At 32.2% G+C, this 12,916-nt stretch overlaps 1 protein-coding gene across 1 annotated transcript; it reads left to right on the forward strand.

The window, feature by feature from the left end:
* Nucleotides 1-3,467: 3,467 nt before the first annotated feature.
* LOC132164505 (putative fatty acyl-CoA reductase 4) lies at nt 3,468-8,541 on the forward strand. Its single transcript, XM_088518958.1, has 10 exons — nt 3,468-3,633; nt 3,717-3,820; nt 4,708-4,910; nt 5,413-5,513; nt 6,340-6,532; nt 6,833-6,994; nt 7,205-7,286; nt 7,367-7,633; nt 7,989-8,119; nt 8,208-8,541. The coding sequence occupies exons 1-10, from the start codon at nt 3,570-3,572 to the stop codon at nt 8,362-8,364; spliced, it is 1,464 nt and encodes a 487-aa protein (XP_088375084.1). The 5' UTR covers nt 3,468-3,569; the 3' UTR covers nt 8,365-8,541.
* Nucleotides 8,542-12,916: the final 4,375 nt, after the last annotated feature.

Raw genomic sequence — 12,916 nt, forward strand, 5'->3', positions numbered from 1 at the left:
AAATTTTTATTTAAATAAAATTATAAAACAAAAAAAAATAAAAAAAAATGAAAATTTTCAATTTTTTTTTTTTTTTTTTTTAAAAAAAAAGCGAATTTTTTTAATTTTTTTCTTATAAAATTGATTTTAAAAAAGAAAAAATTGGCCAAGTTTGGATTTTTTTTTTTTTGGTTAGTTTTAGGTTTTTTCTAAAAGTTTTAGTATTTTTGTTTATATTTTACTAAGGGTAATTTCGTCATTAGGGAGAACATTGACAATTTTTGGTAGTTTGGGGAGAACATTGTCACAATTGAAAGTTTGGGAGGAACATTGTCAATTAAGTATTAGTTTGAGGGGGTTATTTGGACTTTCACCTAAACATAATTACAAAATAATACCAACTTTAAACTAATTTTCTTTCGTCATTGATTCTGCATCACTATCACTAGAACTCTCTAGCTAACGACAACTACACAACACTGGAAGAACTAAATAACAAGACAACTTGGTGCGGTCAATGAGAAACCAATTAATAGACTCCATATTGCAGAAAAGACACGTCCTCTGCTTCTCTGTCACACGTCTCTTATTGTCCTACGTACGTACCTAGTCTGAACTTATTGTTGATGAAGTACTTGAGATTCCCTGTTCGCGTGGAAACCTTAAGTAATGTCAACTTGTCTTTTAGTTAGGCTTGTTTAGAGGATAAAATTCTAAATTTTCAAAATTTTAAAGGCATTTTTTAAAATTTTTGAAGAAAACATAATCCCTTGGGGTTGAGGCCCTCCAATGGACCATAAAATTCCGCCCCTAATCAGACTTCATGCTAGCATCAACTACTCAAGTTTATTAAAAAAAAAAAAAAAAAAAAACTCCTCAAATTTAGGTGTTTGTCACAGTACATCAATATTGCTAACGAATGGTTCTCTGCAATAACTGATGGGATGCTGTTTTGTGTAAAAGGAAAATCATCTACGTCTGCAACCAATAGTCAATTAATGGGGGTGGATGGAAAAAATCTAACGACATGAATGGATCTTGACTAAATTAACCTGCACAGTTAATATCATTATAATTAATTCTGAAAATAACCCCAACCAACCGGTGAGGGATACTATTTATTGATCTTGATTTCAATTTATAAAACGGCATGCAATCGAACATCTCAGTCTTTGTTTTTTGCAATATTGTTCATTTGTTAGCCATTTTCGTCATCTCTTAACAAAAAACGAGCCACTCTCACAGGCCATGTAAGGGTGGCTGGCCACTTCCATTTAACCATTTGGGGTTATCGAACTATACTCATTTCGATTTCATAAGAGTAGTTCGACCATCTAAAAACCCTTAATTCAAAATAGTTTTGACAACCTTTATTTAATAGTTAGACCACCCCAAATACTATAGAGGTGGCCCAAGCCCAAAATCACCCATCTACGACTTAAGGTAGCCAAACCATTTCCATGAAAATAGGAGGTAATTTGCCACTCCATTTAGCTTATTAGTATTATTATTTATTTTATTTTTATTTTTTTTATTGGAAAAGTGGAGACATTTTGAGGTTTTCATCCAATAAAAACTCACGACGCATGTTGGGTCATTGTCACTTTTTTGAGACGAGATAGAAAAATGGTACTAGTTCCAACTAATTCGAACAATATTTTCACGTGGTTGCCATAAAGATCATAAAGGCTTCTAAAAAGCTCCATGACTTTCGGTTTCGCCAACCAGATGTTGCGGTTTTAATTTGGTGGTCCCTTCTTTTTTCTTAGCTACATAATTAAGTCTACGTATCTACTTTCTCATACAAGCTGACTGGTGAATTGACCATTGATTTTTCATAGGATCTATATGAGTTGATAAATTTAATGGTAGATTTATTAAATTTGTAATAAAAAATAATAAAAAAATAATTTGAAAAATGATATGTAGCATGTCTCTTATAGGAATCATGTAGATATTTTTTGTTATCATCTTTTAAGCTCATTGTATGCTAATTGCTATGGTAAGTATGTGCACCTTTGTTGAAAAGCCAAGGCAGCAGTGAAGTATCTCAACATTTAAGAATGACAAGTATTACACATTTATCTTTTAATTATTTTTTGTTTATTTTTTATGCAAATTTGTCATTGAATTTATAAACCTAAATGTTATCCCGTAAATTCAATGGTAAATTTGTTCATCTCTTATACAGAGATGGACAATAAATGGGTAAAGAAAAGGTTTGCAACACTTATAACCACAAAGTCAATGGTTGGTTGAGATTGCCATTAGCATTATGAGATAGTTGTAGAATAAAAATGTAATATGTTATATTTCTCAAACTCAATGCTGCAAATAACATAAGTCACAAGTGCAATTTAATTGCAACTCGGGTAGGCAACATTTGAAGTCTACATTTAATTAAATTTTGGCCGTTGAAAAAATTACGGTATATCACATGTATTTTTTTTAATGGTCTAAATTTAATTTCAAATATATATATATAAAATAAGAGTAAAATTATATTTAAACTATCGAAAAACTACAAAAATGTATTATAACTTTTTTACCGCTCTTGAGCCAAATCCTCTTCTTTACAAATATTGCATTAACAAGTGCAAGAAATAAAGTGATATGCTAGCTGGGGATTCAGATCCCCTCAAATTTTTTAAAATTTGAATTCTTCATTATATCTAACGGTCCATACAAATGTAAAAGTTTGTGTGTTACCAAAACAAGTGGATTTAACAGGTTAAAAACTAAAATTAATTACTTCGATAACATACAAATCTCTACGTTTATTTGGACCGTTAGATGTAATAAAGGGCTCAAATTTAAAGATTTGAGAAGATCTCAATCGGCTAGTTGGTGGTTGCAAAGTGCAATAAAGTATCAAACAGTGGTGCTTTTAATTGGTGGAACTTTGAGGGGAATGGTCTTTTTAATTTTGTGAAGACCATTAATGAAGGGCTCAAATTTAAAAATCTGAGAAGATCTCCATCGGCTAGCTGGTGGTTGCATAGTGCAATAAAGTATCAAACAGTGGTGCTTTTAATTCGTGGAACTTTGAGGGGAATGGTCTTTTTAATTTTGTGAAGACCATTTTGCCTTCTTGTTTTGCCTTACAAATTCCTCTCCAAAGGAACCTTTGGGAACTTTGAGGTTGGCTGATTTCAAAGTCGTACGATGTTTACTTTAGAGACATATATCTTCTTAATAGATGTTTATTTTAGACAGAGACGAATCTATGATGGGGACTGGAAGTGGCCCTGATCACCCGTTCAAAAAAAATTTTAAGGCCAAAAAAAAAAAAAAAAACAAATTAAGGAAAAAAAAATGTAAGGCATTTTTTGTCAATTGGTCCCTCTTCAAAAAATTTTTGGCCCTTAGTCCCTCCGCAAATTGAAAGCGGGATCCATTCCTGACTTTAATCCCTCCGCAAATTAAAAGTTGGATCCATCCCTGACTTTAGAGACATGTCTATATATATAAAGCAGCATAACTCACGAAGAAGCTATCTACTTCTTGCGTAAGATCGTCAGTCATCATTCATCAACTCCTTCTCTCTCTCTCTCTCTCTCATTTCTTTTCTGATCACGGAGTTGGAAAGCATGCCCAAGTTTCTTGAGAACAAGACTGTTTTAGTCACTGGTGCTACTGGCTTTCTAGCAAAAGGTACGTATACCCTTAGCTCTCTTTCTGTGTGTATATGTTCTGAGAGATGATGGCTTTCCTTTTGTATCCATCCATGCACGCAGCTTTTGTGGAGAAAATACTGCGAGTGCAACCAAATGTCAAAAGGCTTTATCTTCTCATAAGAGCTTCAGATCTTGCATCTGCCACACAACGCTTGCATAATGAGGTATCATATCCTACATTAACCGCTCACATATTTGACATATTTTCAAGCGACCATCCCTTTAAGCTTTTGAGATAAGCGGTCAAAACGCTTACATAATAAAGTATCATACGTAACCACTCATATATTTGACATTTTCAAGCTACGATTAGTTTAAATTTTTAATATAAATGATTATTTAAAATATATATTTAACAATCTCTCACTAAGGTAGGTATGAGCCCATTAGTCTTATAACTGATCTTTAGAAGTATTAATCGGTATCATGCACCATCATATCGTCCTTACCTTATCAGCAAGCCGTGACAGAGCCAAAAAAATCATTGTTGTATGGGTCAAACTAAAATATGACAAACATAATTTAAAATAGAAATGAAGGATTCCCTACGCAAAAATGACCATTAAAAACAAAAACAGAAAAAAGAAGTGTGTAGAGAAAGTAAAGTTAACACAATTGAACAACAAAAAAGGCATAGAGGGTTCAAAGGTGTGCAAAGAATGCTTCCAAGAGTTCATGACATGATGACCATTTGAGTTAGATTTTTGGGTTTCCGATTAATACCATTCCTATTTATGTTTGTTTGTGTTTATATAAATAAGTATATATGTCTTTTTATTGTATGTCATACTTAGTGCTTCTTTGTCTAAGTTTCTAATGTTTCTAGGTTAATTTGTAGATTGGGATTTGTGTAAAGTCCGGAGAAAATTAAATCTTTTGATTGCCTTGGATTGAATTACGCTACTACTATTTAGCTTGAACGACAATTGATATGTCAAAAAAAATGGACAGTATTTTTTTTTTTTTTTCACGAGCTTTCATTATGTCTTTTGAAGTCTGATGAATCTATACTTAATTTTGTTTTTGTTTACTTTTAATAATTGTTTCACAGGTCATTGGAAAGGATTTATTTAGAGTTGTCCGGGAGAAGTGGGGTCCAAATCTAGATTCCTTTATATCTGAAAAGGTTATTGCTGTCCCTGGAGACGTCTCTTTCGAGAATTTGGGAGTTAAAGATTCTAAACTAAGAAAGGATATGTGGAAAGAAATAGACATCATCATAAATTCTGCAGCTACCACAACATTTGATGAAAGGTACATAGTAAACAACATGCATTATTGTACGTATTTTGATTTTCGGAATAATGCTATTTAGTAAATTATCATACTATTACTACACAATTATAATGATGTGATAGTGTAAATTAATATTTAGATCAATAAAAACTTATAAAAGTAAAATCAAAGGCAGATATTCATTACCGTATTATCATAATTATATGACAGTTATATGAGAGTTTATTAAATATCATTTCTCATTCTAATATCAGCTCATTCAACCGCATGAATTATAAACTAATATCACTTTTTGATGTCCTGAATATGTGTTAAAATGTATTTATTTAATTTAGTTATGATAAATATGTTTATGATTTGATTGATTGAATGAGTTGAATTGGTCAACCGAGGAAATGATCACTTTTTCAGTTCACTTAATTACCAGTTTCAATTTTTAAAACATTGTTTAATATCTATCATCAACTACAGACATGATTATTATTTATTATTATGATTATTATTATTTTCATTCTCTTAGATACGACGTCGCACTGGGCATCAACACCTTCGGCACTTTGAATGTTTTGAGCTTTGCCAAGAATTGTATCAACTTAAAAGTGCTCCTCCATGTATCAACGGGTTCGTGTACATAAAGCTTGCCCTTACTTATTTCTTTTATTGAATCGTTGTGTAGTAATTAAAGTCCTCTTAGTTCACTTCAAGTCAAAATTTTAATCGAAGTTGAAGTGAATTATAGAATCGGGATTTAAATTCATGACGTATGACTATGGTACAATGTTAAATGCCTAATCATAAAAGCCAAAATTGATAATAAAGAATAGGGAAAATTACATTTTACCCCTCAAAGTTTGGGGTGATTTACAATTTGACCTCCAAAGTTTCAATTTTGGCAATTTACCCCCCAAAGTTCTAAATTTTTGCAATTCGACCAATATTATCCTAAAATTCTCATATTGTTCCTAATTTTTATTTAAAAAAACAAAAAACAAAAACAAATTTGGGGGTGCAAAATGGCATGATGGCCACAAGGGCCACCCTGATTTTTTTTTTAAATTTTTATAAAAAATAAAAAATTAGGAGCAATATGGGAAGTTTTGGATACAATTGGTCAAATTGCAAAAAATTGAAACTTTGGGAGGGGTGGATTGCCAAAATTGAAACTTTGGAGGTCAAATTACAAATCGTCCCAAACTTTGGGGGAGTAAAATATAATTTTCCTTAAAGAATAAATTTCATCATTTAATTATATTCTTATAGTAAAGAGTACGATGTTTTCAATGAGTAATGCTACTCACACTTCCAACTCTCGACGCTTATATATGACTTTTAAAATCATTTTTAGATTTGTGACAGATCCTTATTAAATTTTAATCTAATAGTAGTTTTAAAAGCCACCTGCAATCATTTTCAATTGATGGCACTATGATTGATGTTATTTTTTCAGCCTATGTGTGCGGCGAACAGAATGGGCAAATACTAGAGAGCCCATTTAAGATGGAAGAGACACTCAACGGAAGCTCAAGCTTAGATATCGAAGCAGAGAAAGAAGTTGTAGAGGAATACCTAAACAAACTACAGGGACAAGGTGCCACTGATGGAGCCATCACATCCACCATGAAGGATCTTGGAATTAAAAGGTATTTAATTAAGTTTCTAACCAAATATATATGATCCATAAATCTTTAAAATATGTTTTGTTTTGTTTTTTTGTTTTTTTTTTTTTTTCAAGTTCTCCCAATAAGTTACTTGATGTGGTCTGGATCATGTGGGGGTTGCCTTCATTATTGGTGATGGTTAATTATTTGAGGAAAGCTAGATAATATCCTAGTATTAGCGAAAAAATAGTTATCTCGAATAGATTAATTATTTTCTATAGTTGATTACTTGATTTTGTCCTTTAATTTATTTATTTTGTTTTTGACTTTATTAATTGCAAGGGCAAAATTATATGGATGGCCAAACACCTATGTGTACACAAAGGCAATGGGAGAAATGCTTTTAGGACGCTTTAGAGAGAACTTGCCCCTTGTTATCATACGGCCCACCATGGTATCCAGTACTTATAAAGAGCCATTTTCTGGTTGGATTGAAGGCGTGAGGTACTAATATGTATTTTGACATAGAATTATAGTAGCTACAATTTTTAGAAAAAATCTAATCTTGTTAATTTGGTAATCAAGAAGAGTTTTTTTTTTTGTTGGATGAATAGTAATAAAGAAGAGTAGATCAAGAAAAAAAAAAAAAAAGAATCGCTTCATTCTTTCTATTTTCATATTAAGTAAATGATCGTGCTTGTTTACTCGTTACAGAACCATTGACGGCGTAGTTGCTGCCTACGGTAAAGGGAAATTGAAAAGCTTTCTTGGCCATCACGAGACAATCTTGGATATAGTAATTGCTTATACGCTTGTGTTTGTCCATATATATTTTGTTCAATAAGCTTCCAGAATTGAATTTCAAAACTCATGCAGATACCAGTAGACATGGTGGTAAATTGTATGATTGTGGCCATGGTGGCCTGTGCAAATCAATCGTCTCAGATCATTCTCCATGTGGGGTCTTCCTGGAGAAATCCAATAAAATTTTCAACTTTTAGAAATATCATTTTCCGGTACTTCACTGAAAATCCATTGGTTAGTAAAAATGGAGAATCAATCAAAGTCGATGAGGGGATAGTGTTGAGCAGTATGGCTATTTTCCGTGCATACATGGCTATTCGATACATACTTCCACTCAAGGTTTGTCCAAGTCTAATCCCATAACCAAAATTATGTACAAAAAATGAAAGCTTAGGGTTTGCTTAATTCTTGTTTTCAGTTTTCTATTTTGAGATTTCCAAAAACAATACTATATATGTTTTTAGCCTCTTTCTAGCTGAAACTAAAGTTATTAAAAAGTATAATAATGTGACAACTCTTCTTAATGGGGCTAGGCATGGTAACTTGATATGTTAAGGAAAAATTCGTTTATTTTTGTCTTGGTATCGCCTTGTAGTAAATATCTTTTGCAGCCCATTTGACTTTTGAGAAAGTGACTAATTAATTAATTGCAAGAATTTTAAGATCACAAGTGTTCTCCTCTTATAATTTCTAGGTATTTCAAATAGCGAATGCAGCTTTTTCTTCCCAGTATTATAAGGATTTGATTATTGATCTTGAGCGAAAGATTAATTCAGGGATGCGATTGGCTGAACTCTACAAACCATATGTGTTCTTTATGGGCAGGTATTTACGACTTATTTTGGTGTTTAAATAATTCACTAATGGTTCTATCATTGTATCCAATGTCAATAGGCTTTTCATTTCCATATAGATTTGATGACTCCAACACAGAAAAGCTACAAATGGCGACAAGTGAGTGTGGTGACGATTCACATTTGTTTGACTTTGATCCAAAGTGCGTTGATTGGGAAGACTACCTTATGAATACTCATATTCCTGGCCTAAAAAAGTATGCATTGAAAATATAACTTGAAGGATTTTAGGTTTTCACTAAGCATGATGTATTGGGCTTTTTAAGAATTTTCTTTTATTAATATGGTAGTATCCTTGTATGTCTGCCTTTCTATTTGGAAACTTTCTTGAAGTGTATTAATTAATTACTGTTGTATAAAATAAACGAAATTGAACTTCCTTGAAGCGTATTAGTCATGTTGTGTAAAATAAACCAAATTGATGCATGCATAAAGAAAATTAATAGATAGGAATACAAGATGTACTCGATACTAAGGCTCACAAGTGATGAGGGTTCCTTCATGATCAACTTGTGAAAAATGGGGTTACAAGCTCTCTTTTCTCCCCCCTCAGCCAAAAAAAAGATAATTATTTGTACCAAACACAAACTTGTTAAAACCCTAATTCGAGTTTACAGTTTATATATAAAGAGATTACTAGTGTAAAATATTCAAAAATACCCATGTAATCCTAAAAAAAAAATTAAAAAAAAAAATCAAGGAACATAATAATAACACTTTCCAATTTGACTAGAACTTTGTAAGAAACCTAAAGGTTGTCCATAGATTGAACTCTGTAAGTAAATTGATGGCAGACTTGACTTGGAAACCATCAATGTCCCGCCAAGCATTCATGAATAAGGCTGAGGAATTCATAAATCAAGAGGAAACTATCAAAGCATTTCTGGAATCAAAGAAGAAATTAAATTAAGGAAGTTCCTGATAGAAATAGTAAAGACGCTAAGAGGAATGAAGAAACTTGCAATCCGAAGAAAAATGTAAAGAAAGTTAGAACGGATAGGGTGCCTATTTATAGTGTGATTATAAGTTCACCCTGCTCAACACCGGGTTAACTGAAATTCTTATGGAGATTCAAGAAGATCCCCATTTCCGTTGGCCGGGAAAAATGAGGTCTTCACCTAACTTTAAAACAGCTAACCGCACTACATTTTAGGACCTTATTTTAAATTAGAGGGGTATTAAATCGCTAACCGCCTATCCTTAAAGACGAACCACATAGGGAGTTGGTATTTTTTTCAACCGTCTACAAAAACTATTATGTGGTTATTGGTTATTAAACGCAAAAGTCCACTGAAATATATACTTGCAACAAGTTAACCTGTATATGGCCCAACTACGTACCGAAATATGTGCCTACCTCATTAAGGATTGAAAATCTAATGACCGTAAAAATGAAATAAATAAAATAAAATAAGTAACATTGAATTATTACCTATTGGTCAGAGTCAATCATTAGTAGTATTAGAAGCCTCTAGGTTATTAGAAGATGCTATACGTATCTCTAAGGGCTTGTTTTGTTCGCAGAATGCATATTCAACTAAAAAAGAGAATAGTTATTAGTGGAAATAGAGGAGAGTGGAATTAAATAATTATTCATATTCCTTAGTTAGGTAACAACATACATGTTCTAACTAGAATTGAATCAAAATTACTAAAAACCCCATATTATTTATTTATTTTTTTTCAACTCATAAAAAAATTAAAAAAAAATTTTTTTAAAAAAAAAAAACAAGAAAAGAAAGTGGGTGGTGCGACAACCCCCAACAAAATGCAATGGGGTGGTTGCACCATCCTCAGCCTCTTCTGTGGGTGGCCGGCCACCCCAATGGGTGGTTTGCCACCTACTTTATTTTTTATTTTTGTCTTTTATTTTTAAGTTTAAAATAAAATAAAAAATAATCTAAGTATTTTTGAAAAATATATTACATTTCTTAAGGAATAGCTATTTTTCTAATTTTTTAGATTAATAATTATTCATCTATGTAAGGAATTAGTTATTCCCATAAGAATAACTATCTCTAGGAATAAGCCATTACCAAACAAAGGAATGGCTATTCAATAGGAATAGCCATTTCATTTCAATGTTTTATTCCACAAACCAAACGGAGCCTACCAATTGTCTTTCAATTATGTTTATATTTCGTCTTTTAAGTCTATATAGCCTATTGTTTGATTAATGAAAGTAAGAAGAGAATTATATTAGCAAACTCACGTTTGTTTCTTGGGAGGCTTAGGATACCTTGAATCACCCTAAAATCTATCATTCATGTTATTTTTCGTCTCACATTACGTAGGTACGTATCATTTGGTATGAGTACTAAACACCACATCACAGGTTCAAGTCATGAAACAGACGATTTATAGGCTAGATTAAAATACTGATAGGTATGTGGAGCAACCAAAAAGAAAAATAGGCTACCATCGGGTCAATGTCGATAGAGTGGGCAACCATGGATGTCCGCCAGAGACGCGTGATGGTATGTTAAGATCATAAGTGCCACACATGGCATTAGTACAAGTTTAACCATGTGTATATAAGTTCTTTGGCACCTTTCACTTGCAAGTAGGTTTTCAATGGTGAGTTATACCCAAAATTTATATCAAAATTCGTAAAAGAAAAATGCAAGTATAGGATCTTCATAATCCAATTATAATGTGTGCTAGACATAACAAAAGTGCAATCTCCAACTTAGCTAGGTGGCATGCGAAGTCTCGATTTAATTAAATTTGGACAGTTGATAATGTTATAGTATTTTTGTAATTTTTCCAGCCGTTTAAATTTAATTTTAAGTTTTTTATGAGAAAATAAAATAAAATTGAAGTAGTTAAAAAAAAATTACAAAAATATACTATTGATTTTTTTAGGGGATAAAATTGTCTAAAAAATAACGTCACACCAACGTGTAGGGAATAAATTGATAGGGAGGTAGAGGGGAAAATGACCCTCTCCATTTCAAATGAAATTGAAAGTATCCAGTTAGTGTATTTTAGAGGGATGAAATTGTCCAAAAAATTAAAATAACAATTTTACCCCTCTACAAAAGAGTAATCCTAAAAGTAACTCTTGTGTTCATCTTGTGTCACTTCATGAATGAAAATGCATTTAAAATTACAATTTGATCAAAATTCAACAATGATCAATCAAAAGCCCAATGTAATATTAGAAGGCACATCATTTTTAGAGTGACATGTACAAGATGGACACAATAGTACTACTTTCTACCATTACTCTACAAAATATTAACGGGATATATACTCTCCATTTGAAAAGGATCCTATTTCAGGAAACTGAATCTTCTCCAGTTAGTTATATTTGAATATTTTTGTCTTTTCACTTTTTTTTTTTTTTATGAACAAAATTGTCTCTCAAATATAACTAGCTGTCCCCTCAAAAAAAAAAGAAAAAGAAAAATATAACTAGCTGGATCGAACAGGAGAGGATATAATTCTTATCCGAGGCAGATGGGAAAGCACATTAATGTAGTAATAAAGGGTGCTTTTAAGTCGCCGACCTATGAGTTTGGCTTGTTGAAGTTGGCTGATTTCAAGGCCGTAGGAGATTTACTTTAAAAACTACATATCTTCTTAATGGATGCGAAACAATACTATTTTAGTCATACTACCCTCAATTCTTTCTCTTTGAAAAAAAAAAAAAAAAAAAAAAAAGGGAAGAAGAATAAAAAAAATAAAAAATAAAAGGTGCTTTTAAGTCGCCGACCTATGAGGTTGGCATGTTGAAGTTGGATCCTGATCTTCTTATAGACTGGAGGGTATCCAGTTCATGGCTAGGATTTAGAGAAATTTTAGGGCCACAAATATGCCACATGTTCTCTCAATAAAAAAAATAAAAAAAATAATAAAAAACTAAAATAATAAATAAACAGATGGGTGGCTGGCCACCACGATTGGACCTGGGGTGGCTTCGGCCGCCCCAAACCGTCCGGTCTGCGGAGATAGTCAGTGAGAGAGAAATCGACGGAGAGCATTTGTGAGAGGGAGAATGGCCGGCGACGCACAGTGATCGAACAAGAAGAAAAAAAGAGAAAGGGAGAGGAAAAGGCCCTGCGCGTGGGAGGAAGGGGAAAAATAGGGGGAAGGGAAAGAAAAAAGAGAAGGAAGAGAAAGAATGGGGCACTGCCGCTTGGATTAATTACCTATAGTAACGTGCCACACATGGCACATTACTATTGTAGTAACGTGCTACGTATGACACATTATTAATGTAGTAATGTGTCACAAAGGCACGTTACTACTTTACTAATGTGCCACTACTTTAGTCTTTAGTAATGTGTCACATGTAGCATGTCACTAATGTAGGCTTATTTTAATAAAATATGATTTTGCAAAATCCCCCCCCCCCCCCTCGCTTTTTTATTTTTTTATTTATTTTAATTTGGTAATTTCTTTAACGTTAAGTATCTACTTAATACTATGAGAGTAAATAGCATTTATGTATGTATGTATTATATATATATAATACTAAAAATCACATTTTAAATTTTATAATTGTCCGATAATAATTTTTAAAAAATAATGATCGGATGACTAATTTGTATATTGAGATCTTATAACAATAATGATCTACTATATCGATCTATGTCCTAAACCAACTGCTATTTGTATATAGGTTAGTACTAACCCATGCATGCATGTACAAACATTGTACTGTTTTGGCACATATGATGTGCTAATCATTACTTTACAATTGGCACATTCAAAACTACAATTATTACGTTACACCCCTACTAGATGACATTTGTTAAATATT

Source organism: Corylus avellana, chromosome 8 (genome assembly GCF_965113065.1).
Source record: "Corylus avellana chromosome 8, dhCorAvel1.hap1.2, whole genome shotgun sequence".
NCBI classification, from domain to species: Eukaryota; Viridiplantae; Streptophyta; class Magnoliopsida; order Fagales; family Betulaceae; genus Corylus; species Corylus avellana.

Coding starts and splice junctions, on each gene's coding strand:
- LOC132164505 (XM_088518958.1), top strand. CDS start 3,570: ATGCCCAAGTTTCTTGAGAACAAGACTGTTTTAGTCACTGGTGCTACT. Junction 6,533..6,832: donor AAGGATCTTGGAATTAAAAG/GTATTTAATTAA, acceptor ATTAATTGCAAG/GGCAAAATTATATGGATGGC. Junction 6,995..7,204: donor GGTTGGATTGAAGGCGTGAG/GTACTAATATGT, acceptor TACTCGTTACAG/AACCATTGACGGCGTAGTTG.